This window comes from Numenius arquata, chromosome 18 (assembly GCF_964106895.1).
Source record: "Numenius arquata chromosome 18, bNumArq3.hap1.1, whole genome shotgun sequence".
NCBI lineage: Eukaryota > Metazoa > Chordata > Aves > Charadriiformes > Scolopacidae > Numenius > Numenius arquata.
The window spans coordinates 3,721,939-3,746,978 of record NC_133593.1 but is presented as its reverse complement, the minus strand read 5'-3'; the positions used below and the strand labels follow the sequence as shown (position 1 = coordinate 3,746,978).

The following is a 25,040-nucleotide window of genomic DNA, read 5'->3' as shown; positions in this document are numbered from 1 at the left end:
TTATTCTTCCTGTATGGCTTAGGGTCAGATTCCTCTACTCCTTTTTCTTTTCCCCCTTCAAAAATCTAATAGATCAATGTTTCCCTCTACGGAAGCATATCCAACTAGCTTGTATCAACAGCTGACAAAACTGTATTTAATACATTAATGTGGCGGTTTAAGTTTTGTAGGAGGAAACGATTATTTTTCCCCCTCCCTCCAGCAAAAAGCAGTTAAGGTTTAAGTGTTAATGCTTAGTTTCCCCTGCAGCTTAAAGCTGGGCCCGGTGTGGCAAAGCCCGGACGAGGAGGTTCCCCGTGGTGGTAACAACCGGACAATTCACTTTGTGGCTGTTCATACTCTCTCCAAGTTATTTCTGGTGGCTGTGCGGGGCTTTCTTCAAGCCTGAACTTAAAAAAAAAAAATAGACAAGCTGAAGTTGGGAATGCGGCAGAGAGTTTTTGGAAGGGAAATTGAATTAAGGTGTAGCTTTGCTACCGTTGGAAGGGCTTTGTGGTGTTCCCCCGGTCGATGTGGTGTCCCTGGAGGAGCTGTGGGACAACGGGCAGGAGTGAGCAGCAAAACATCCTGCAAAACTCCACTGCCCACCACCGAAACCCAAACCCTGCTGAGCTCCTCAGCCCAGGGGAGGGCTAATGCCAGCCCTCTGAGGGCAGCAGCCCAGTGCTGGCACTGGTGTGTTGCCAGCTCACTGGACCGTGCAGTAACGACATCCGAGGGGGCTCTTTGCGCTTGTCGTCATGGGTCTTGTTCTGACGGCTGAAGGAGGAGGCGGAGGAGTGGTCACGTAGTCAAATGATGGGCTGTGATAGAGTGAAGTTAAATTTATGCCCCCGAGGGTGCTTTCTTGCCTTCCTAAAGGAGCAATAAGATACAAACCTGCTACCGAGATGCGCTGGCACCGCTAAAAATGTCCCCTTGTACTGCTGGGTGTCCCGGGGCTGGCTGTGACAGTGCTTGTGGCCAAGCCTCTCTGTCCCAGGGCAGTTTTGAACGAGGCTGTCGTTGTTATTAGGTCTCAGATCACGTTCCTTGTCCTGCTGTAGCTGTTTGGGTGACTAAATACAAGGCATTTTATGGTTTCCTTCTCCATAGCTGTAACGACGCTGATCCGTGACGCCGCCTGCTCCGCAGCAGGTTCATTTTACCATCGGCTCCCCTCATTTCTGTCCCCTTCCCAGCAAAGTGCATCCAAGGGCTTTAAGGAGACTTTCAGCGCCGTTATAAATCCAACCCGCTTTACCCATAAGCTCACAAATTCCTGTGTAAAGCTCTAGAGTGTCCCAGGGTTGATGTTTTGGGTTGTTATTGCCGGGAACGCTGCCACCACCTTTCCACCCAGTAAGTTTCAGTAGGTTAGTGCTCAGCACGGTAGGGATTTGCTTCCTACGTTGAGATTGTTTCGTTGATGTCACCGTGCTCCCAAGATCTGCCTCTTCCTTTTAATTAAACCAAAAATAAAAAAAAATAAAATCACTGAGTACCTCTATAAATCCCTGCAAAATCTGTACTGTAACGGATCTGTATCATTTGTATTGCTGTATAAAAAAAAAATAAAAATAAAAGCATTCAAACCTTCTAGGTTTTTGTGTTCAAATGTAAGAATTACTGCATCTACAAGGATGGACCAAGCAGGACAGGAATGGGAAGAAGCTTTATAGCGCCGTGGGGATGTGCAGGATCAGTCTTTGCCAACTTTACTCGGCCGGATTTTTGCGGAGAGCCCAGAAATCCCGGCTGCGAGCCGTCTTTCCGCTGGGGGGTAGCAGCAGGTACCTCCAGCCGTGAGGGAGCTGCTGTGGGTGTCAGTGGGGCAGGATGGGGTGTGCAGTGGGGCGTGCAGCTGGGGCAGGGGAGGGGGTGGCACTTCCCCTTCAGCGGGGGACACGCAGCGACAGCCGGGGGAAAGCCGCTTCTTGTAGGGCTACACAAAACCGCGCCTGCGCCACCTCAGCGAGTCAGAAAATTGCCTCCACATCGGGGCTTTCATTAAAGCTGCTGTAGAAATTTGGCAGAGCGAATAATTAGCGGTTGGGATGAGGCCTGCGCTTGTTCTGGTCCCAAAGCACGGGGGGGTTTGGAGGCTGGTCTCCTGCAAAGTAGGCAAGGCCTGACTCACAAAGCTCACGAGAAGAAAGAGCCTGTTGGAGCTCGGGACCTTTCCTCAAAGCTTTCAGCACGGGGTGTGTTCCTTTAGAAAGGTCAGGTTGAGATGATACACTGATTTCTGACCTTCCTTTTGCTGAGAGAGTTTCTGATCAGCGTTAGTCCCAGCACCTGGTTCCAGCAGAACCAGCTGGTCTCTGAGCCGACCCCACCTTGATCTGAAAGGATGTAAACAGGTCCCTGGGGCATTTGGTCTCCCAGCCCCAGCCGTTGAGCTGGGCCTGGGGGGGAGGTGGGGGTCTCACAACATCTCTGGGCCTGAAGAGATCTTTCTACAGCCGGTTGGTTGTATGTCAAAAGGTGAAAAAAAAAAAAAAAAAAGAGAGGGTTTGGTTAGTTGATAAAACTGTCTGAAGGAGTAAATAGTATGTGTTTGTTATGGGGGGGGGGGGAACAAAACCAAGCTGAAATGGGTGAGTTTTGAAATGGATGTGGAAAGGTGAAATTGTAATGTGGCATTTTGTGTAACTTACTGCAGTAGATAAAAGCGTGATGCTCCTCTGACCTTTTATGAGACCAGAAATGGTTTCTAGCCGCAGGTCTGGGTGAGGGACAGGGGTTACAGGAGGGAGAGGGTGGGCAAAGGCTGGTGTGACACGCTGGGTTTGATGTCTGGGGGGGTATTGCCTGTACATCAGGGAGGGGGGCAGTCTGGCCCCATGAAGAGCAGAACTCGTGGTTGTGTTGGTGGGTGCTTGGAGTGAGGGCTCTCATCCAAACCTCTGCATCCAGACCTTCTTGTGAGGGACCCAGAGAAGGGAGAGGGTGTCTGTACCACTGTCCGTGTTGCTGCAGTAGTTACAGAATCACAGAATGATACGGGGTTGGAAGGGACCTCTGGAGGTCATCCCGTCCAACCCCCCTGCCAGAGCAGGTCCACCCAGAGCAGGTTGCACAGGAACGTGTCCAGGCGGGGTTTGAATGTCTCCAGAGAAGGAGACTCCACCACCTCTCTGGGCAGCCTGTTCCAGGGCTCTGCCACCCCCACAGGAAAGAAGTTCCTCCTCATGTTTAGGTGGAACTTCCTATGTTCAAGTTTGTGCCCATTTCCTCTTGTCCTGTCCCTGGGCACCACTGAAAAAAGACTGGCCCCAGAAAAGGCTGGCCCCAACCTTCTCCTCAACGTTAGAAACTGGGGGGGGGTGTGTGTGTGTGTGATCTCTCCAAAGGACTGATGTCTTCAAAGAGCATTGCTTTGCCCAAGAGCTGCTGTAACACACAGGGGGTGACCCCAGTGCTGCTCCCCGGTGACACCCTCGCCCTGCTCTAGAGAAGCTGAGCAGTCGCATGTCGATCCAGGAGACGGTGAGGGGACTGACACGAGGTGCCTCGGCTGCAGCCCCTGCCAACTGTGGTAACGTCCGCACCGCGGCAGTGAGTCATCTCTGAAGCTGCGAGACCCGTCAGGGAACCCGTAAGCAAATGTGTGGTGCCTTTTTAGCAGCGGCGGTTCCTAATGGAAGAGGTTTCTGATACGGAAGACAAACTGTAATTGTCTCCGGCGTGTTCAGAGCATCAGTTCTGCTGTAAGGAACTCTTCTGTAAAACTTCTGTTATCAGCTTCTGTTTAAATACACAAAAAAAAAAACCCCAAAACCTGCTAGAAAGCCCCTAATAAACTACTTCATAGCTAAGACCTCCGCTAGAAATGCGGGTTTTGTAGCAGCTGTTTTAGCAGTCAGAAAAGCATTTCATGCTCTGTAGTATTCCTTACACGGAGGGCAGCCAGGAACCGTGCAAGCAGTTCAAAGCTGGGTGTCTCTCTTCTGGTCTTGGGCTCAGATTGTATCTACTGAGATCTCAAGATAGGCTTCTGCACCCAGGTTTCCTGTGGGAAGGGCTCCGAGAGGTGCAGGCAAGCAATTAATTTTTGCACCTCTGGTGAGAACTGGAGGAGAGAAAGTGTAGAGGCATTTGCCCGTACGGTGGTTAAGTAGCTTATCAAAGTTTCCTCTGATAAAGCTTGATCTCAACATTCCCATCCCAGAATAGCAAAAGTTGTAAACAGTCGGCTGTTTTATTGTTTTTTTTACGATAGAAGAGTCGCCTTCTGTCACGGAGAGAGATGGACGTAGCTGACTGGCTGTGGCAGCTGGAGAGTGCCCTCGTTTAAATATCACAGAATTTCCCTTCAGGGAATAATTTACGTGTCTGTATGTAAGAGAGACGTTACAGAGCCTTCGCGAGAGGCAGCTTGAAATGTCGTTTAGTTTGGGGCAGCAAAGCCTGTACCTGGCTGACTGTTGCTCTCCTGTAGCTACAGCTACACCGGGCTGTTGGGTGTACGTGTGGACTTTCCTATTCCTGCAGCAGGACACATATTTCATAGACCGTAACAGAGCTCGAAGCCAGTAGATAAATTCCCAATAATTCATGAGCCCTCCTTATTCTAGTCAAGCACCAAAAAACATTAATGAGCTACTAATTTTAATTATTTTTTTTTTTTACAGAGTACAATGAAATTGTGCCTGGTATCTGCAAGCTGCCACCGCTGAAGCGTAAGAAAGTTTTATTTTTACAGCTCTGGACAGGAGCTCCTGGTTTTGCCGTTAGCAATGGTGACCTCAGGCTACTTGCTGCCTTTTTGAGACTAGATATCATCTTTTTTGTTAAAAAAAACACACACAAAAAAAAAAAAAAAACCCAAAAAAAAAACCGCTGAGAGGACTTGCTAATTTGCTTCATCTGCTAGGAGTTTTTCCAGGAAGCATCTGCCGCTTCCAGTGCGTGGTGCTAAATCCTGCGCAGGCTCTTTGCTAAGAGGAAACTTGAATTTTTTGGGGAGCACCGGCCCCGTGTGAACCTCAAGCGAGGGCTGCTTGGGAAGGGACCGTGGTGGCGTGCGTGGTCCCTCGCCACCCGAGCATCTTCCTCTCCCCGCGGCAGATAAACCCGGAGGCTGCCGGGGGCAAGTGTGTGCCGGGTCCCTCTCATGAGCCAGCGAGGGGCTGACCAGCCGAGCGGCGGATGTTGGGGTTAGTGATTCAGATGATGACAGGAAACCAGAAACTGGCTCACGAGCCCCGGAGGAACCGGCTCCAGCCTCGGTGGCTGCGGCCGTGAGAGGCAGGAGATGGGACGGACCGGGGAGAGCGGCTGAGGCTGTGGGTAAGGTGGGAGAGGGAGAGAGGGAGGGAAAAGATCCTGGGGGTGCATGGGGTTCCTCTGAAGGCTTTGGGGCAGGTGGGGTGTCCTGCTGATTTCAGTGAGCTCAGAGATCCGAGACTAGACCTCGGTGACCCTTTCCAAGAGAGTTCAAGGTCATCCCTGCAAAACCCCTCTGAAAAGCAACGTGCTGGAGGTTGCTCCTGGCTGCTGCTCACGGCCATCACCCGACGAGCTCCAAGGTAGGAAAACTGCCAAATATCTCTTCTCAGCAGCACTTACACCCCTCTGGACCCAAGGGGAGAGTCTGTCCCATACAACCCAGATTGCCCATTTTATGATACTACTCTTTACATCTGCTGACGGCAGCATGGCCATCATGGCAGCATGGCCACAGCTTTACTGTGAGGGTGGTCTTTACTGTGAGGGTGATGAGATACTGGAACAGGTTGCCCAGAGAAGTTGTGGATGCTCCATCCCTGGAGGTGTTCAAGACCAGGCTGGATGGGGTTTTGAGCACCTGGTCTGGTGGGAGGTGTCCCTGCCAGGGTGAGTTGGAACTAGGTGGTCTTTAACTTTCAACTCTAACCATTCTATGATCCTACGGCTTTTTTTTTTAAAAAATACGTTATTTCTACGCTCAGATCTACTGAAAAATTCTGGAAGGTTGAGGCTGAGCTGAGCTGCCCTCATCCCAAATCTGTTCGGTCCTGCTTTTGGCTCCTGCCTATAATTTCTGGGACCACTGCAGCCCATGCTCTTTCCCCCTCCAGAGCCCAACCTGGTGAAACAGCTGACTTTAGCTACACTTTCTGGGTTTTCCACCGGTTTCAGGGCTGACTGGCATCGTGTAGATGAATATATTTATTTTACTGTGTATAAGTGCTTGCGGTTACTGATCCGAGGTAGAAAAGAGCTCTGTCTTTGCATCAGTTTTCTCTTGTGATCAATGTTCAGTGTATTATGGGCCATGAGGCAGACGCTTTAGCAAAACGGGATAATTACGGGGTAATCTTGTGTGATATTGGCTCACGTTCATTGCTCTGGGGTACGTAACAGTACTTGGTTACATACGTGTGGGTTGCCAAAATCTGCAGTTGTGAATGTGGCGTCCCCTGGGCTCGGCAGGGGCGGTGAAGGATGCTGCACGGCTTTGCTGCCGCCTGAGACAGGGGAGGTTAAGGACAAACACGAGATATTTCTGTGAATCACCTCCTTACGCTGCCATATTTGTTGTCATTAGGATTTTGCGCTGTGTTCTCCACCCGAGTTTGGTTTTGGTTTTTTGTGTTGTTTTTTTTTTTTTTTTTAAGCATTTTACGAAGTGATAATCTATCTTAAAGTTGGTTTATCAATTCCAATTTTCCTTCTTGTCCTATGTTCCACCAAAACGCATCTACTGCTCCCCTGGCATAACATCAAGCATGAATAGCTGTACCAAACCAGACTTTATCTATGCTGTAGTGTCTTTCCTAAGAAAAGTTACACTGGCATAAAATCTGGTAGGAACTGGGATGTGCAGATCTCTGGAAAGGAGCTTTCCTGGAGGATCAACGCTGGTCGTTGAAGTGTCTCCAACCACAGGAGCTTCCTTGGGCTGAGACTTTAGTTTCTGAAGGGATGGGACTTTCTGCGGCAATCTGTGCAACGTAGACAAACAGAAAGTAGCGCTTCTTTTCTTAGAAATGTTAGAGACATTGAGTCAGGCTGAATATTGCATCTGTTCAACAAGTCCCTGTGCTAAATCTCATATGGCGAGGTTTTTTAAATAAACTCTCTACTTTATAGTTCATGCCGGTGACTCATCCAATCAGTCTGAATTAGTCTTAATTTATTGCAAACTGGTGCAGACCACAAAACCTTCTGGAAGGGAGAAAAGACTGTTTTGTATTTGCCTTTGGGGCATGTTTTTGTAACAAATAGGTTGAATACGTGACATAAACCTGCAATTTCGGTCTTTATCTTGTGATGTGAACTTGGGGGGTGGGCTTGACATCTGCGAAGGACTAAAATGACTTCATCAGAAATGATCTGACAGAGAAACAGCCATTTTCACTGATGCCGCATCAACACATTCCTCGTTCTCCTGGTTCTTCAGCAAAAAAAAAAATTAAGTGCATTTTAAGCACTCTTAAAGGGTTTTTAAGGGAGATTTTTGCCTCTTCTGCTGCTGTTGGAAAGTTCTTCCAGACTTTCCATCTGTTAGGAATTTTATTTCCAGCCCGTGCGTATCCAGCTTATACCCATTCATTTTTATGCCAGCGTTGTCTTATTTAAATTTAAACTGCCTTTCTTGCTTTGGTGTTTCTCTCGGAGAGATGGGCAGTGAACGTCCAGGTACTCTCACTCTCCTCTTTATTAGACCTAAAAGCGAGACACCTTTCAGTCTCCCCGGATGAAACAACCTCTCCTTCCCCTAGCTGTGTGCACTGAGCCTCGTTACTGAGTTTAATCCTTAATTTAGGACTAGAAACCTTCCACGCAGCAGCTGGGCTGCCGAGACTGAGCACGTACAGAGCGAGTGATCTTTTGCAAGTTCGTTAATTCTTCCCATTTTTTTAAAAAAAAAAAAAAAAAGCAGCTTGTTTTTTTGACTGCTAAAAATACCCGAGGCCGTGAAAAGCGCAGCCCCGTTGGGGACGGCGTGGTTCCCCCTGGCAGGAGAGGGGCCGTGCTGCGGCCATCACCGCTTTATCTGTCCTCCGGCATCTCGCTCTCCCGGGAATCGCTCATTCGGGATTTGCTCCCAGAGGATTTCACGGCCTTGGTGCTCGGGCAGCGCTGGCTGCAGGAGGCACATGCTGCGGCCAAACCAGCTTCCTCGTGCGAGGAGAAACTTCTGCCGGCACAAAAAAGGGGAAAAAAAACCCAAACCATATAAAAGGAGACGAGAGGAGTGTATAAAGAGAAGAGGGCATTTTGCCGCTCTCTGAATTTTACTCCTGAAGAGCTGAAACTAGGTGGGAACCTGTTTTCTCCCCGAGTTTGAATTCAGCGTCCTGAAAGCAGGGCTGATGGGCAAGTTATTTGCTCTGTGTGTCCTTCTCAGATAGTGGGGCCTCCTCACAGCCCTCAGTGGCTCGAGCCTATTTATCCTTCTCCCTGTCTCTCCGAGGCGGAGAACAGGGAAAGCACGTTCAGCCTTCCAAATATTTTATTTATATCCCGCCAGCCGTGAGTAAGTGCCTCCAGCCTTCTGCTGGTCATATATCTGCTCATCACCTTCCTCCATCAGCTCCTTACGAGAGGAGGTTTTGTGCCAAAAGGAAAGATTTCCAGGGACTAGGGTGTGTGGTGAAGACAAATGATGACCTGATGTTGTTGCTTGTGACCCAGTGTCCCTGGGGGGTCTCACTGGGGGACACCGTGATGGGGGTGGGATGTACCAGTGCCCAGCTGGCAGCCCCTGGAAATAACCACCTTTGGTGTTCCTGGGGAGCTCAGGAGCAGCCTGGGTTTGCTGTGTTGCTGCTGAAATAAAACCAGCTCTAGAAGGAAGACGGCGCTCTGTCCTACAAAGACACAAACTAGGTCAGTGTTGTCAGGAGCCCTGAGATCTGCCTTGCCTTTCCTTTAAAAAAAGATTTAAAAAAAAAAAAAGAGAGAGAGAGAGGAACTCCCCCTCCCAAAACAATAATCAAAAAGCCCCACAAACCAGTAATGTTTTACAACCCTTGATATAATGAGTTTGGGTTACCAATATTGGGCCAACTTCCCTTAGCTGCCTCTTGCAGATGCTTTAGGGATGATCCACAGCTCATGCTTTCCAGGGGGGATGTTAAGCCAAGGAAAAATGATGTGAGAAACCACATGGTTTTGACCAGGCTCCATCCCCAACCTCCTGGCTGGGGGTGCTGGTCCCAGGGTGCTGGTCCAGCCCCTCTGAGGTGGGTCCATGGGGGTCTGGGCATGTTGTTAACCTAAAATGACTCATCCGCTGAAAGAAACCCTGCAGGGAAAGGTCCCCAGGGGTCTGTCTATAAAGAGCAAAACCGTGGTGGAGCGAGTGCCGGGAGCTGCCGTGTCCCTGTGAGCCCCGGGAGCCTTGAAGGGAGGAGGAATAACCCCATGTTTCTCACAAGCAGAGGTATCTTGAAGCCAAGCCAACGTCCTGCTGGCTTTAAGGTCACTTTTGGGTGGCCAGAGGGTGTTCGGGCACCACTGAGAGGGGGGTGGCACCAAACCCCAGGCAGCCGTTGGGCAATCGCAGTTAGGACACTGGTGTAGGACTGGGGCTGAGACCTTCGGCTTTTCTCCCGTGTGAACGCGGTGTCGGCGTGGCTCGCAGTTTGGGCAGGAAAATGTTATTTATTCTGCTTTACACAAGTGGAGGGAGAAGGTGCTGAGCGGGGCAGAACCAGGCTGCTGTTTTCTATCATCTGTTATTGATATTTGTTTAATGATTTTTTAATTACTTTAGATGTTAATTTTATATATATATACGTGTATTTCATCCACAGTGGCTATACCAATAAAATACAGTCATGAATTATAAGGGAGATTCAGGCTAGGTGGCAGGAAAGCTTCCTACCAGGCAGAGCAATGATGTTCTGGCCTTTGGCAAGTTGAAGCATCTCCATCCCTCGGGGCCAAAGAAGTTTATTCAAAACAAAAATAAATTAAAATGGTCTGTAAGTAAAGGAAATTTGGCCCTGGGGAATAGGAACGGGCTAAACAATCTTTCATAGTCCCAGCAGGCTGGTTTCCGTGATATTTATAGGATGTTTTGTATTTTAAAGGAAGAAATTGGAGCCAAATCATGCTGATTATTACAAAATGTTAGCTGCTGTTTGTGGAAGAGCCTGTCTTGGAAAGGAGGGGAAGAGCTGGTGTCTGAGCCAGCCCAACGCAGGAAAAAGTGTGTGGAATTTAACATTTAAAGTAATTCTGTGCTGCGGGGAAGCAACCGGAGAGCCTTGTACAAAGGTCTTGAATATTTCCGAGTGCCTCCCTCCTTCCCCTCTCTTCTGAATATTAAAACGTAATATCTGAGGATGCTGTTTGACGATGGCAACGTGGGTTATGGGATGGGGAGTGAGTAAATCCAGGTGGGTTTTTCCTCCGTGTGCCCCGGTGGCGATACAGAAGTTTGGGCCTGAGATGGGCGCCAGGGTCTGCTCGGGTCCTCCTGGGGCTGAAGGTGTGTCTGCAGCCCTCAAGCCTCTTCAGCATCCTCAGCAAACCCCAGCTCTTTGGGGGCGCGGAGGCAGAGAGCGCATGGCTCTTTGGGGGTAAAGGCTTCCTGAGGGGTGGGTACGCAGCCCCCCGTACCCCCCCGCCCCGTGCTCAGGGGCTCCCCTTGCCATGTGTTTCAGGCTGGATGCGGCCGGGCCATGGCGCAGCTGGAGCTGCTGTGGGCGGCCGCCGCGCTGATGCTGCTCGGGGCCACCATCAGCCTCTGCATCAAGTGCCAGCTCTCCGGTAAGGTCCTTCCCGGGCTGGGCTGGGCTGGGATGGGGTCACACTGGGCAGACTCTTTCCTCTTGGGATGTCCCCTCCTGTCCCCTTTCCTCTTGGGATGTCCCCTCCTGTCCCCTTTCCTCTTGGGATGTCTTGGTCCTGCTGGGCCATGGAGAGCTTTGCCCTTGTGGGATTCTCCCAGCAGGTTGAGCTGGGAAGGGTCTCTGCTGGTGGCCAGGGAGCGACTGCAGGGGGGGAAGGACCCCCAGACCTTGCAGTACCCCTTCCCCTGGGGTGCTTCCCAGCCCCACAGACTGCAGAACCTTCTCCATGGGCGCCGTGGTGGGTGGCTTTGGGACGCTCCACCCGGGAGGAACATCTCTGGATGCACAGATCCTGCAGAAGCTCTGGGGCAGAGAGGCACAGAATGTATATCATATTTATATTAAATACAAAGGGAGTGGGCAAGTACCCACCCCAGTGGGGGTTCGAGCAGGGTGGGGTTTTGGGGACAGGAATGGCTTGCTTGCTTTGTGGTGTTGAAGACAATTACTACGCTTTGGACATGGTTTAAAAAAAATAAATCAAAACCCTATCGCAACTGCTGAAACTGCCTCTGCCGTCCTCTCGTGCGTTGAAGAAGTCTTATGAATGTGTTCTATTAATTCCCAAATCATCCTTTTCTGAGAGCTTTTTTTGCCCCTTGTCTTCCAGCTACCAAGCGAGAGAAGCAGCCGAGTGAGCGGAGGAGCCTGTAAGTTGCCTTTCACAATCGCGTTTCTCCCCCAGACAGCTTGCCTGGGGTGAGACTCTGGCCAGGGCCAGACCTGCTCCACCCCTCGCAGCCAAAATCTGGATTTATGTAAAATAAAATAACCCCAGAATGGGGCAAGCAGGACGGCATTCCCCAGCCCAGGGCATTGCTGAAAGGGTTAATGCCTTTAGAAAGAATAATCCAAAATGAAACTGAAGCTCTGACTGTGATGCCGGTGAGTCATTAACCAGTTGGAAAAAAGTCTGGGAGAATTGGAAGGGCAGGTCCTTATCCCGACCCATTGTGCCCCAAGGTGAGGTAGAGAGGTTGGTAACTTCATAAAGGAGACCCTGCCCTTGGCTGGTGCTGGTGGGACCCTGAGCCAGAGGAACCACCGACCCGCGGCACAGGCAGCGAAGGAAATGCATTTCACACACACGCACGCCCCCCTATTTCCTTCAGCAACAGACAAACCACAGTTAAATTATATTAAAAAAAAAAACCAAAAAAAAAACCCAAAAAAAACCCAACAAAAACAAAGCTGGCTTGTAACCTTTGATATAGGAGCAAATTTGGTGCAAAGGGGATCTGTGAAGGCTTCCATGGGGTTGGAGTGTTTCCTTCTCCCCCACTTGCCTGAGGCTAGGGACAGTCTTTGGTGTTGGCCATCGGAGAACCCATGGAAAACCTAGCGCAGGCTCCGTCCCCCGCGGCCTCATGCTGAATTGTCCCCACTTCTTGAGATTTGTACCTGGGTTGGGTGGTTTGACTTCAGACTTGTGGTATCGTGTGCTCTTTTTCAAGATCTGTTTTGGGCGAGTTCGGGCCTTTAGTGAGCAAAGTGGTTTAACTCTGTATATTTGCAGGCGTTGCGGTGAGGTCCCTTGCCTGTCGCCTCATCTCCCCACCAGCCTTGAGCTGTGAATACCAGTTTGAGATGAGGGGGTGACCCAAATGAAAGGGGAAGGGGGGAAAGGGACACTTTCAGGGTCCCAAAATCTGAGTTAGTAAGTGCCCGTGGTCACCGGCTGTAGAAGAGTGGTTGAATCCTGTCGTACTTTGAAGAGCAGCTCTCCTGTTAACTAAAAAGTAACGAGATTATTGGCGTATATGCTATTTTTATTGTTGATCATGTTTGTTATTTTTTTCAGGTGGATGTTAAGGGATGTTGGGGGGACAGGGACAGCAGTGGGGGTGAAGCAGTGGGGCCTGAAACCATTTCATGGGTGAACACCCAGTTTTTTGTGGGTGAAAGCGCTCTTCTGGTCTTAACCGTTGCATAATTTGTTAAGAGTAAGAATTATCCTAAATGTCTTCCTCATCCCTGGGTCCTTCCCTGAGTTGATGCTGGCTGCTCTGCCAGCGGTCCATAAGCGCATCTTGACTTTAAAGGGGCAAAGAGGAGCCTGGGGAAGCTGCTCCCCGCTCGTGTGGGTCCTGCCTGACGCGCTGAGCGATGCACCTCGGCATTTCCCCGAGGCCAGCGTGGAGGCTGCGCTCCCTTCCCTCTGCTCACCAAACAGGGAGCTCTCTGGTATCTGTTTTTCTTTACACAGACCCCAAAATTTGGCTGAGGTTGTGCCTCTATTTTTTCCAGGCAGGAAAGCCAGCGGAGGTTTGAGGTGATTCGATCCTATTCCAGTGAGTATGAACGGTTCGTGGGGGTCCTGCCTTGCGGGGTGGAGGTCCTGTGTGCACAGAATGGGGTGAAAGTTAAAATAAAAGGGTGACCTGGAAGCCAGGCTGTGAAATTGTATTAGACCGAGATGTCGAAGCCACCTTAGATGCTTCTAGCGATGCGAGTTCTGAGCTCTAGGAAAAAATCTCCCTTTGCGTTGAAAATAAATCACCAAAGCAATGTCATTGAGCTGCAACGCCGTAATAACTTGGGCTCTTCAAACGACTCCGCTCGCCCTGTGAAAACAACAGTGTGGGTGAACCCGAATCGATAGGAGTGACTCATTTATCATCACCCTCTTTCTGCTTCCTGCGGCAAGTTGGGTTTGGCGCTGACCTTTTGATTTTTATCCTGAAACGAGCTGCTGACGGGGTCTGTATTAAATGTCACCGTCTGCAGACGGGCTCCGCGGGGCCGCTCCTCTCCCTGGGACCGGTCTCGGCCCCACAAACCCCACTACGAGCCTTTGCTTCAGCCCAGCCTGACCAAAGCTCATGACCTTACCGGGGCATCTCGCAGTGCGGATGGAGGGGTGCCGGGCGTGGGAAGGTCTCCCAAATCAAATGGGTTTGGGGGAGAATAGGAGATAAATCAGCAGTTGGGATTGCTGCTTCCTCCGCTGTGTGCTTGCTCGCTCTGTGGTCTGCACAGACACCAGCTTTTCCTCTATTTATAGTTTCCCATTTGGGCCATTTATGTACTTTGAATGAATGATTTGGAAGTTGTTTTGGGATGCGTTAGAAAAATGGGAATCCTGGAAAAATGGGAAACCTGGGAATCCTCTCTGGTGGATACTCTGCTGCTGCTGGAATCATTAACATCTCGTTTTTTTCTTGCTGCTAGCTACAACCCGAAGGCTGGATCAAATTAAGGAAACTGCAAACTCATCAATAGCAAGGTAGGTTAAAAAAAACCTAACAAAACCTAGCTGTGCAGCCAAGGTCGGATGAAGTTCACCCAACATATGGGAATGTTCGGGATTTGGGATTGGGTTCTGGACCCTATAGATGTGGCTTGGGGTATACTTAGAATGATGGACTAGTTTGGATTGGAAAGGACCTTTAAAGGTCATCTAGTCCAACCCCCCTGTAATGAGCAGGGACATCTTCAACTTGGTCAGGTTGCTTAATTAATTGATGGTCAAATAGTGACTTTTTCTAGATTTTCTTCAGTCTGATTGCGTTCTACTGGCAACCATTTAAATCAAACCCAAGGAAATGAGCTGTGGCTGTCCATAATAGGTACATCATGAAAAAGAAATGGCCGTTCTTTGCTTACAAGCAGTTTGACACGAGAAATCCCCTTCTCCCCATCACCAAAACACCCAAGAACTACACGGCCACAATAACCCTGCTGCAAGATTCAGGCATAGATATTCCCATCTTGGGATTCGACTCCAAACTCTTCTTTTCCTATTGCTTGATGTGTTTCCTGTATAAAGTCACGGGGAGGTTTCGCGGATGGTCCTTCTGGCTTAGTCATTGCTGTGGTCTGTAACCCCTGGTAGGGTTTGCTCAGACCTGGGATTTTAGCTCCCTTTTCTTGCTTTCAGGAAAACCACGGAGGAGCCTGGTGCCTTTCGCCACGCTGGATATGGTGAGCATCCCCCCTTGATGGGCACCGGTTCGGTGCTCTCTCCATCCCCGCAGCCACAGGGGAAGCACTTACCATAAAGTTCATGAATGGGGATGTTGCAAATCTCGGCTCGTTTGTGTGGGTGCCGGCTGGGAGGTCCCACTGGTTTTGGGAAGATGGAGCCCCTGAGAGGCTGGTTACTCACTGCCAGGACCCCAGGCAGGGCAGGGTGGGGGGGTATCCTGGAAACAAGCTGAGTGATGATAAAATTAACTGCTGTTATTAGCACCTACACACGAGGCTTGTGGCTGGTCTGCGCAGTGACGCTTAATCATGGAACGGTTTGGGTTGGAAGAGACCTTAGAGATCATCCAGTACCACCCCCTGCCCTGGGCAGGGACACCTCCCACCAGACCAGGTTGCTCAAAGCCCCATCCAACCTGGCCTTGAACCCCTCCAGGGATGGGGCAGCCACAGCTTCTCTGGGCAACCTGGGCCAGGCTCTCACCACCCTCACAGCAAAGAATTTCTTCCTGAGATCTCATCTAAATCTCCCCTCTTTCAGTTTAAAGTTGTCACCCCTCATCCTATGGCTCCCCTCCCTGATCAAGAGTCCTTCCCCATCTCCCCTATAGCCCCCTTTAGGGACTGGAAGGGGCTCTAAGGTCTCCCTGGAGCCTTCTCTTTTCCAGGCTGAACGCCCCCAACTCTCTCAGCCTGTCCTCACAGCAGAGGGGCTCCAGCCCTCCCAGCACCTTTGTGGTCTCCTCTGGACCTGCTCCAACAGGTCCACATCCTTCTTGCGTTGGAGACCCCAGAGCTGGAGAACTTAAGATCCTTGGGAACTAGCCTGGGTCCAAGATTAAAATCCAGTGCTCGTGCTGCTATGGCTGACCAGTCCCGGTTAGAGCCACAGGGCCAGATTATTTACAATATCATCCCTGGCTGTCCCAGCGCCTCTGCCCTGGGGTGTCCAACCTTGCAGCCGTGTCCCCTGGCCCCAAGCAAAGAGCTGAGCAGTGCAGAGTGGTGATGCCAAAAGAGTTGGTGGCTCCATCATCACACGGCTCCCGTGGCTCTGCCAGAGCCTGAGCGTAACGTGTCCCTCTGCTTTCCCCAGGGAACAGGAGCGAGCCCAGGTACCAGAATTTCCTGACAGGTAAATGCTGGGGCTGCACGCCGGGGGGTGTGGGGAGGGACGGCTGCCGAGGCGATGGGAAGCTACCAGGGATGAGAGACAACACTGCAGCTGGCGGAGCTCCGGCTTGGTTAATTTAGTGATTGCTCTGTAAGACGTGCGCTGACCTGATTAACGGTCAGAGCGGAGGGGGACGGGATGCTCAGGAGCCCCCAGCTCCCTCCCAGGGCAGCATGAGCCGGCGCTCACCCTAAGAGGATTATTGGTGTGTGGGGCTGTGCTTTCCGTTCCCAAACCCGGGAGGATATTCCCGATCTCCCTGCCAGCTGGCAGGATCTGCCCACGAGAAGTGGTGAGCCCTGGTTTTCTCAGGGCCTGGGGTGGATGGGGGCTGCCTCCCCCAGCTCCAGCCTCCCGGCTCTGCCTGTGGAGGGGCTCCAGGGCCGTGCCGGGGCGTTCTGGCTGCCGGGGACGTCTGCTGTAGCTGCGCTGGGGAATTTCTCTGGCTGTGCTTTGGGACGGCGGTTTGAGTTTACGTGATGGCATGGTGGGCTGACGGCAACCCCTTTGTGCTTGCAGAGGACTGCCTGCGAGGGGAAGCTGCCTACGTGTAAGTAGCAGGCTGCTGCCCATGGGCATCATCAAGCAGAGCTATACTGGTCCCAGTGCTGTCCTGGCTCTCTTGTAGCTCAGGCTGGGAAGCCCATGGGCTGCCAGGAGGAGCTAACAGCGGCTATTCTTCTCGCAGGGAGCCTATATCTCTGGACTACTACAACTGTGTCAGGTTCTTCACATCACCCAACGGTAAGATCCCATGTGAGCAAGACGAGTTTCTTCTCCAGCCACCAGCCCCGCTCTTCCATGGCTCCGGGGAGCCCAGGAGGCTTTTCTTGTTTGGCTCTGTGCGTTATTGCTGCACGGCCTGAAGCCGGTGTGGGTCCAGGAGACACGTTTGTTAAGGGATGTAGTGGAGCCCTGGGGCTCAAGGGATGCCCAAGCCCTAATCAGTCCATCCCTTGGCTATAAACAGGACAGCCCAAATATATCCATGGCTCCAATTGCACAAAAAGCTTTGTTCTTGCTCTGTTTCATCTCCGGGCAGCAGTGAATTATCCATTGCTCGGGGTAATGAGGCTGTTTTCCTGCTTGTAGCCCAATCTGGTTTGGGTGAGCGGAGGTTGCAGCCCCGTGGGGTCCTGCCCAGATGTGTGGGAAAGGGCATGTCCTTGTCCAGAAGCTTTTTAACAAAGGGACACCTTCAAATATTTTGTGTGCTTGGTTTATAGGCTAGTGAATGAAGGTGGGTGAAACACACTGCTCCATTCAAATGCATCTTTTCAGGGCAAATACTTCATCTATGAAATGTTTTTACCTCCCTGGGTACTCAGCATTTTTCTGTGTTGACTCAGGCATCGATGTATTTTTATCTAAAATGAGTTTAAAAACACGAATGCAATTTATTAGTTAAAGAGACTGGAAAAAAGAGAAGAAATATCTTGCTTACCAAAAAAAAAAAAAAAAAAAATCTTATTTTAAAAAAAAATGGTGGGGAAAAAAGAGAGAAACCTGAAGCACCTGTGCTCAGTGCTTCTCCCCTTCGGTGAGGCTTTGGAGAAGCCCCGGAGAAGCAGGGTGGGCAGCAGCTTACGGTCTCTGCAGGCTCTTCCAGCTGAGGTGCCGTGACCTCACCGACTGTCGGGTGTCAGCATCGGTGGATGCAGGTTTTGAGGTTAGCGATATAGGGATTCATGTGGCTCAGCTGCTCGCGGGCCCGTCCAGAGAGCTGAAATAACCAGCAACAGAACAAAGAGCTTGGCTTTGGGTTGGTTTTTTTAATTATTATTTTACGCAGATTTTCGTTCTGTATGCTAATAGGTTTGTGTACTGGGCTCAGCCAGATGTTGTGCTTGGACTGGGGCTCAGTTTCTTCCCAGAAACTGAGAATAAGCCCAAGAAGGCATCACGGTCACAGGCTTAATGCTCACTGGGAAGGAAAACCCCCTCCCGACTGCTACCCTGGGCTGGGAGCCTGGGCATTCACCTCTTGCTGGAGCTGGCCCTCCTCCTGTTCACCTCCGGGGCTGCTGTAGGGCTAGTAATTATGCTTATGGGCTTCTATTCCTATTCATAAGAGAAGTCATGGTCCCTTGGGACTGGCTTTGGCTGCTCACCCTTGGGTGGCTCCATGGGTGGCTCCATGGCTGGAGAGGCTCGGCCAACACTCCATGGCATCGTTGACGGTGCTCCCGTGGGGCAGCGGTGGCCTCGTTTGACTGCGCTGGGGTTGCCCCATCCCTGGGTCAGCGCAGGCTGTCACCGAGACTGACAATTTTTAGCTAATGTGTATTTTGTTGTGGGAAGCAGGTGCTGAGGGGTCTTCCCAGGTCACCTACACTTCCTTAAGCCCTTTTTTCCCCACCTCTTTCTTCTCTCCACCAGAGAAAGAGGAGGATTCCCATTCCTATCAAAACGTCATCATTGGAGTGTCTCAGGGCTCCGATCCAGGTAGGTGTGTTGCTGTCACGGTCTGTGTGTGTTGCACAAAGGTATCTGGAAGCGCAGAGAGGGACAGTGACCTGTTCAGGAGAGGGAAACCCCCCTTGTCCGCAGGCTCAGCTCTTCCCAATCAGCTCCGTGCTGGTGGAGCCAAGGGGCAGGGGCTGCCGCAGGCACAAAGGAGACGTGGAGCATCTCCCCTTTCTGCAGGAAAATGCACACAGTGATACCTTACCAGCCAAGAGCTCACCTCTGAGCTGATCCCTTTGATTAGGAGATTTTTGCGGCAGTTCAGGAGCTTTGGGGTCTGCATTGCTTCTCCAGGTCTTTCACTGTTGTTACAGCCAAGACTGATCGTGGTTTGAGCCCCCACCAGCCCAAGAAGGCTGCAGGCTTGGGCCCCTGGAGGATGATGTTGGACCACAGTGTCTACTTAAGGGCCTCCAGCTTCTGTCCTGGGATGTTGCAATCAAAATAGGAAGTCACGCTGGTTTCCTTCAGCCAATTCACACAACGCTGCCAAAGCCTGCCCTGCTCCTGCCCGGCTTTGTACGGAGGAGGCAGGGGCAGTAGGGACCGGTCTGATCCCCATCCATGCCCACAGACATCCAGGCGCGTGGTCGGGGCTGGAGAAGCGATGAGGCAGCGTCAGCAGACGCGGGGCAGGACGGCAGCCACCCGGCTGGAAACTCAGCCACGTGCGCGGGGTGGCCGGGGAGCGGCGGTAGGACGGGGCGGGGGGGGTTCCACAAAGGTCCATTTTTAGTCCGTTTTGCTGTTCTGCATCATCCTGTCCGAACTCTTCTTAGTCACAGATGACGCTGTAGACTACGAGAACAGCCCGGCGATACACACGTGGAAACTCCAGCAGGCAGAAGGTATGTTCTCGGCAATTGTTTATATTTAGGGATGGGGCTCGTGGGCAGGGTGCCCGTCGCCCATGACCAGTACAGACCTTGCTCAGGGCAACGCAGCCATCGCCCCCATCTTGAGTTATTTTTTTTTCCCCCAGTCGTCCATGACAAACATCTAAGGCAACATGCAAAATGCTACAGACACTTGTAACTGAGCTGCTCAGATGGGGCGTGCTGTTTCTAGTACTTGAAAGGCCACCATGTAGGTGGCTGCGCCTAAACCCTGGCCATGGGATGCTACAGAAGAATGGGGCTCTTCAGGTCTTAGATCCTCTTAAGTTTTGAAGTTGCCCTGGTGCAAGCTCAGCCTTGTGATCCCCTTGGACAAAGAAATGCACAGCACAGACATCCAGCGGGTCGCCCGGCGGCTCTCCTGCAGTCATCGGGGGTGCATATTTCTTAAGTTAGATTAAACTGCTGTTTAAAGGTTAACGTGTGGCTTCCTGTGCAGCGCAGGAGGGAGTCTGGCCTGGGAGAGAGTGGTGAATGTACACATATACATATATTTAAGAGCTTTCTGTCTCTGCTGTGGAAGCTGCCTCAGGAAACTGATTCTTGTTATCCTGTTTGTGCACTCTCTAGATTAAATCTAAGTCTGTCTCTTTTGGCTCCGAAAAGCTGTCCACGCTCACTGCTCGCAGAGTGTTTGCAAAGTTGCTGCGACCACTCTGAAGCCCCTCCTAGGAGACCTTGACCTTGACGCTGTCATCTGAGGTTTCTTAGCCCAAAGAGTGTCGGCACCGAAGGCCAAATATTGGCAGGAGGCACAGGGTGTCTATGGTGTGCCCATGTTCTTAGATCAACCCCCTTTACTGATCAGTGCTTCCCATCCTCGCGTGCAGCTCTGCAGACAGAAAGCACGGACGATGAGCCAGACTACGTCAACACGGCCCCTGCCCCGCTGTCAAAGCCAAGGTAAAGAGAGAGCAAACGGCTGATGTATTTATTTAGGGGTGGGAGGATTGTGTTTATGCCGAGGAGAGCTCGGCTGGAGCTTTGCCTCTCGCACCCGCCGCTGCTCCCCGGAGCAGGGGCAGCCTGTCCCGTGCCATGCCAGAGCTCTGGCAGATGCCAACCTGACTTAAGGCCGACCCTGGAGATAAATTTGTCAAAGTCCACGTCCCAGCATCAGCCTCCTCCAACAGGAACTCAAAACCGCTTCAGAGCAGCTTCGGTCGGTGCTTCTACAAAGACGGGAACCCCCAAACCCTTCTAGTCTGCGCAGCTCGGAGGCTGAGCCCCGTGAGGGATTCCCTGGGCTCAGCTGGGCCCTGCCTGCTCTGCCGCCACCCCATATCCTGCCCCCTTATCGGCACAAACCTGATGCTGCTGATAAAGAATTACTCAAGGCAGTTAAAGTAAAAACCACCTGCGGAGAGCTGCAGGAAGGCTGGGTGACACTGAATCAGAGGGTGATACAAGGCAGTGTCGGTAAATGCCTGGTAATTAATGTATGGAAGGAAAGCAGCCCTGGCGATACCGAACGCAGCGGCAGGTTCTGCATTCGCCGTTATGGCTCAGAACGGGCTCTCGGAGGCTTTGCAGGGAGCTTGCAGCAAAGGCCGGCCGAGTTCTCGGCAGGCAAGTGGATGTGGATCACTGGGAAAGAGGAAAATAAATCAGCGCTGGGCTAATGTATAGCTCTCTGGTCCCTCTACACGCTGGTTAGAGCGTGTAGTGCTGGTCACGCTGCTCCTGAATGGACTAGGACTCCAGCTGGGAGAGGGACCAGGACCAGTATCACTCTCCTTGTCGGGTTTTTACTCTTAGAGCCGCTGCAGAGACCCAGCGGGATCATCCTTCCTGGCAGCTCCTGTTACGGGGGTTTATATTCCCCAAACCGTGGACACCAGCAGTGGGGCAGCCCCCAAAAATCAGATCTTTCTGAAGCCATGCAAAGCATTTAAGATTTGTCCCCGCCATGTAAAGCACAGTCACCCTATTCCCCACGTTACAGCGTTTGCTTTGAACTTCAGCAGCCCATCCCGGCAGCTTTCGCTGTTGGTCACAAAGCCCGTGCTGGAGGGGAAGCTGCTCCAAAGGCAGGTTGTGATTTTGGTCAAGGATTCGGTGTGTGTCACCGGTGGCAAAAAACAAAACTCAGCCTGGTGAACGCCTCCTCCCCTGCCCTCGGACCCCCCCACATCCACCACCAGCCTCTGCCGGGATGCAGCTGAACACGGGAGCCAGGCATCTCCCTCTGCTTGAGCTGGAGCAAACCAAGAGAATATCTTAAAAATGGACTCTTTCAGACGGGGTTGCAGAGAAACTTGCATTTTTTGGGAAGGTGTTTACGGAATAGCTAGGCATTGTGTTGGCTAAGCAGCTGGAGGGAAGGAAGCCAGATTATCCATGAAAAAATGAAAAGTGTTATTATGGTAATTTTTATAAGCAATTCTGAGTTTATTCCTCTTCCACAGAGAAATTTTGAGGAGGAGGGGATGACATTTCTGCGTTGGTCACAGCGTGGCTCTGATTTTTGCTCTGATAGTGGCTCCGGGGCACCGGGCACATCAGGCTGCCCCATTTGCTGTTTGTAACTGGGAAAGGTGCCCACGGCCCTCAGAGCTGGGAGAGGAACAACCAGGGCCAACAGATGCCCAAAGCGTTCAGCAAAGCTGCTGTAATGACTGCATCTGACTTGGTAGAGAGCAATGATCAAAGCAGCATAGGGGCAACAATAAATCATAGAATGGTTTGGGTTGGAAGGGACCTTAAAGACCATCCAGTACCACCCCCTGCCCTGGGCAGGGACACCTCCCACCAGACCAGGTTGCTCAAAGCCCCGTCCAACCTGGCCTTGAACCCCTCCAGGGATGGGGCAGCCACAGCTTCTCTGGGCAACCTGGGCCAGGGTCTCACCACCCTCACAGCAAGGAATTTCTTCCTGAGATCTCATCTAAATCTCTCCTCTTCCAGTTTAAAACCATTTTGCCTCGTCCTATGGCTCCCCTCCCTGATCAAGAGTCCCTCCCCAGCTTTTCTGGAGCCCCTTTAGGGACTGGAAGGGGCTCTAAGGTCTCACCGGAGCGTTCTCTTCTCCAGGTTGAACCCCCCCAACTCTCTCAGCCTGTCCTCATAGGAGAGGTGCTCCAGCCCTCTGATCATCTTTGTGATCCAAATCCACCTCTCAAAGTGATAAATGATGCTGGGAAGGTAGAAGAGGAGGAATAGCTCTTCCTGCGAAGCACTGGGGATACAGATTTTCTGGGAAATCCTCCACTCAAAAGCCCTAGGAGAATGCTATCGTGGCCGTATGTGGAATAGCCTCTGGCAGCTCTGTAACTAAACTAAAATTGCCAATGGACGGCAACGGAGGCCATTTTGCCTCTGTTACAGCCTTTGCTGGCAGAGTAACGCTATAAAGTCCCCATGTCCAACCAAGCAGCACAAGTTCTCCATCAAAGGAGGGTGAATTTGGGCTGCTGGCACCTCTCTGCCCTTTGTGCTGCTCAAGGATCGTCATCCAGGAGCACGGCTGGGGCTTCTGCTTGGAGGTGGACATTTTGTAGTGTATCTCATCTCACTACTTGTCCCTGGAATGAAAATGTAGCAGGCAGCAGAGTTAAGAAGTTGAAAGCAGGGATTAAAAATCACTGGACTCACTACTTTTTCCCCTCTTATTTCAAGTGTTCTGCGTAAAGTCTGAAGAAGTCCTGTGCCGAGCTGTAGGAGCACAGCCAGCGAGCACGCACTCGGGGAGAGAGGGGACTTCGATCCCTCGGTGAGATCTCTTCTCCAAATTGTGCCCAAGACCACGTAGAAGGGGTGCTGCTGAAAGGAAGAAACGCTCTGCTTGAAGTCCCACTGAAGTCCAACCGCAAACCTGGCACTGGAGAAAGCACTCTGCCCGCAGTGACCATGGGCAAGAGCCAGGAGCTCCTCATCCTGTCTCATTTCCCTCCACGTATCCTGGAGGGAGGGTGGCCAGTCCGTGCAATGTTTTCTCCTGTCAAGCATGAAATGAATCTTCAAATTGCTGAGCAGTAATGCAGCCGGCTACTTAATTTGTCAGGGTGACTCATGCGTGATGGTATTAAGACATAGGGATTATGTTCTGTATCTTATGCTCTTCTACAGAAGCGGTTTCCTACAAGAGGGGAAGCGGCAAGGCAGAGGTTCTTTTTACAACAGCAGTGGTTCTCTGGGACTAAATGAGGTACCAACGTGTTCACAAAAAGTTAAAGACTAAAGAGGATTAAATCCCCGCCTTATCCACAGCTTGTAATTCACAGTGTCTATGGCAGTTTTCCTTGGGTTTCGGTGTTCGGTTGATAGCAATACAAAGACCCTGCAACAACTGAGAAGGTCTGAGCCACGGCTGCCAGCCTGAGAAACTGCTCCAGTCTTTCAGTATTGCCACGGGCAACCTCAGCCCCGAAACGTAACCCTTCTCTCTTGAGCCCTGATGCGCAGATTTGGCACCGTTGTATCACTTTATTTATTAAAATTGAACAGCATCCAAAGAACACAGCTTGTTTTGTTACGGTTTGCTATGATGCAGATGTTGTCTGCATTGGTTGGGTGAGACAGAGAAGGGAGCAAGTGAGATGATGTGGAATGGTGTGTGGGATCTGATGGGGAGAAAATGCAGCTCCTTAAAGCCTCCTTCCTCGAAATTGGTTCAGAAAAGTGTCCTTCAAGAAGGGACACAGCCCCTACTTGTGTCTCTGGGATGGGTCGGAGCGAGCAGAGGAGGGGAGCTGAGGGCGAGCCAGAGCTGGAGCAGGAGAAGGGGATGTCGGATGCTTCCTCCTGCAGATGGCTTGGCTGTATCGTTAGCAGAATCGCTGGGACCAAGGGTGGCCACTGTTTGTGTAGCTCAAACAGTGGGTGGTTTGGAGCGTGGCTTAAGAGAAGATTTACTTGTAGCTCCTACAAACGCATTGGTTCCAGCTTCCACGGGACTTTTACAGCAGAGAAAATCTAGAGCACTTCAGGGATGTACACCCACGCCTGGCTTTCTGCTCGCCCCAGCCCAGCTTCTACTCCCGCCCGCTGGTTTCCTGATGGTTAAATGCTCTGCAAAAACCTTGCATGGGTGGGAGACACCAGTGTCCCAGAGAGCCTGGCGCAGACACGGTGACAGCCACAGCCCACACTGGCTCTGTGCAGGCTCAGACAAGCAAGGAGGAGATGCTTTCATTAGTGAACCAGTGTGCCTGGCTCTCGCAGGGCCATGGAATTGTCACCCTTGGTTCGTCCTTGGTGACTAACTCAGCACCTGTAGATGCTCCCACTTTCCACGAAGTGCTGCAGACTGTGGATTTTTTTGCTGGAGGGGAAGGGCGAGCTCCATTTTGGGTGGTGTGCGGTGATGTTACACCTCCTGGTGATTCACCTCGTAACCGGAGGGAGCCATTAAACGATGAGGAGAAGATTAGAATCAGTAAAAGGTCCTCGGCACACGGTAATAGATCCAGGCAGAGAACTCCCAGAACGTTCTCACTGTTAAGTGAGTGCGTGCCCAAAACATTAAAATACAAGATTTACTGCTCTCCTGGCTAAGCAGTGGGGCGGATTAGACAATTACCTTTCTCCTGGTATAAAGTTCCTCCACTGCCAAAATCTGAGTTTGGAAGTTGTGGAGCTGGAGCTGGCTATGGAGCATCTTCTCTCCTCTTACCGGGAACCTGAGCAAGTCTCCCCTCGCAGCTCTCCAGAACGGCCAGCTGCAAAGAGGGGCAAATCCTCTCTCAGCTTTGCAAAGCTCCTGAAGGACTTTTCAGCCGGTGATCTCATTCCGCTGGAAGATATCCAGGGACCGTTACGGGAACTCTCATCAACGTCATCAACAGTCTTGTTCTGAAACAC

At 51.3% G+C, this 25,040-nt stretch overlaps 1 protein-coding gene across 1 annotated transcript; it reads left to right on the top strand.

Annotated features, from left to right (window-relative positions):
- Positions 1 to 5,156: 5,156 nt before the first annotated feature.
- Positions 5,157 to 23,689, top strand: LAT2 (linker for activation of T cells family member 2). The gene is made up of 13 exons (XM_074160822.1): positions 5,157 to 5,274; positions 10,587 to 10,692; positions 11,386 to 11,425; positions 13,023 to 13,066; positions 13,947 to 14,001; positions 14,656 to 14,699; positions 15,799 to 15,837; positions 16,396 to 16,426; positions 16,565 to 16,620; positions 18,256 to 18,321; positions 19,122 to 19,190; positions 20,069 to 20,141; positions 22,857 to 23,689. Exons 2-13 carry the CDS (start codon positions 10,605 to 10,607, stop codon positions 22,873 to 22,875), a joined length of 624 nt encoding a protein of 207 aa, XP_074016923.1. The 5' UTR covers positions 5,157 to 5,274; positions 10,587 to 10,604; the 3' UTR covers positions 22,876 to 23,689.
- The last annotated feature ends 1,351 nt before the right edge of the window (positions 23,690 to 25,040 follow it).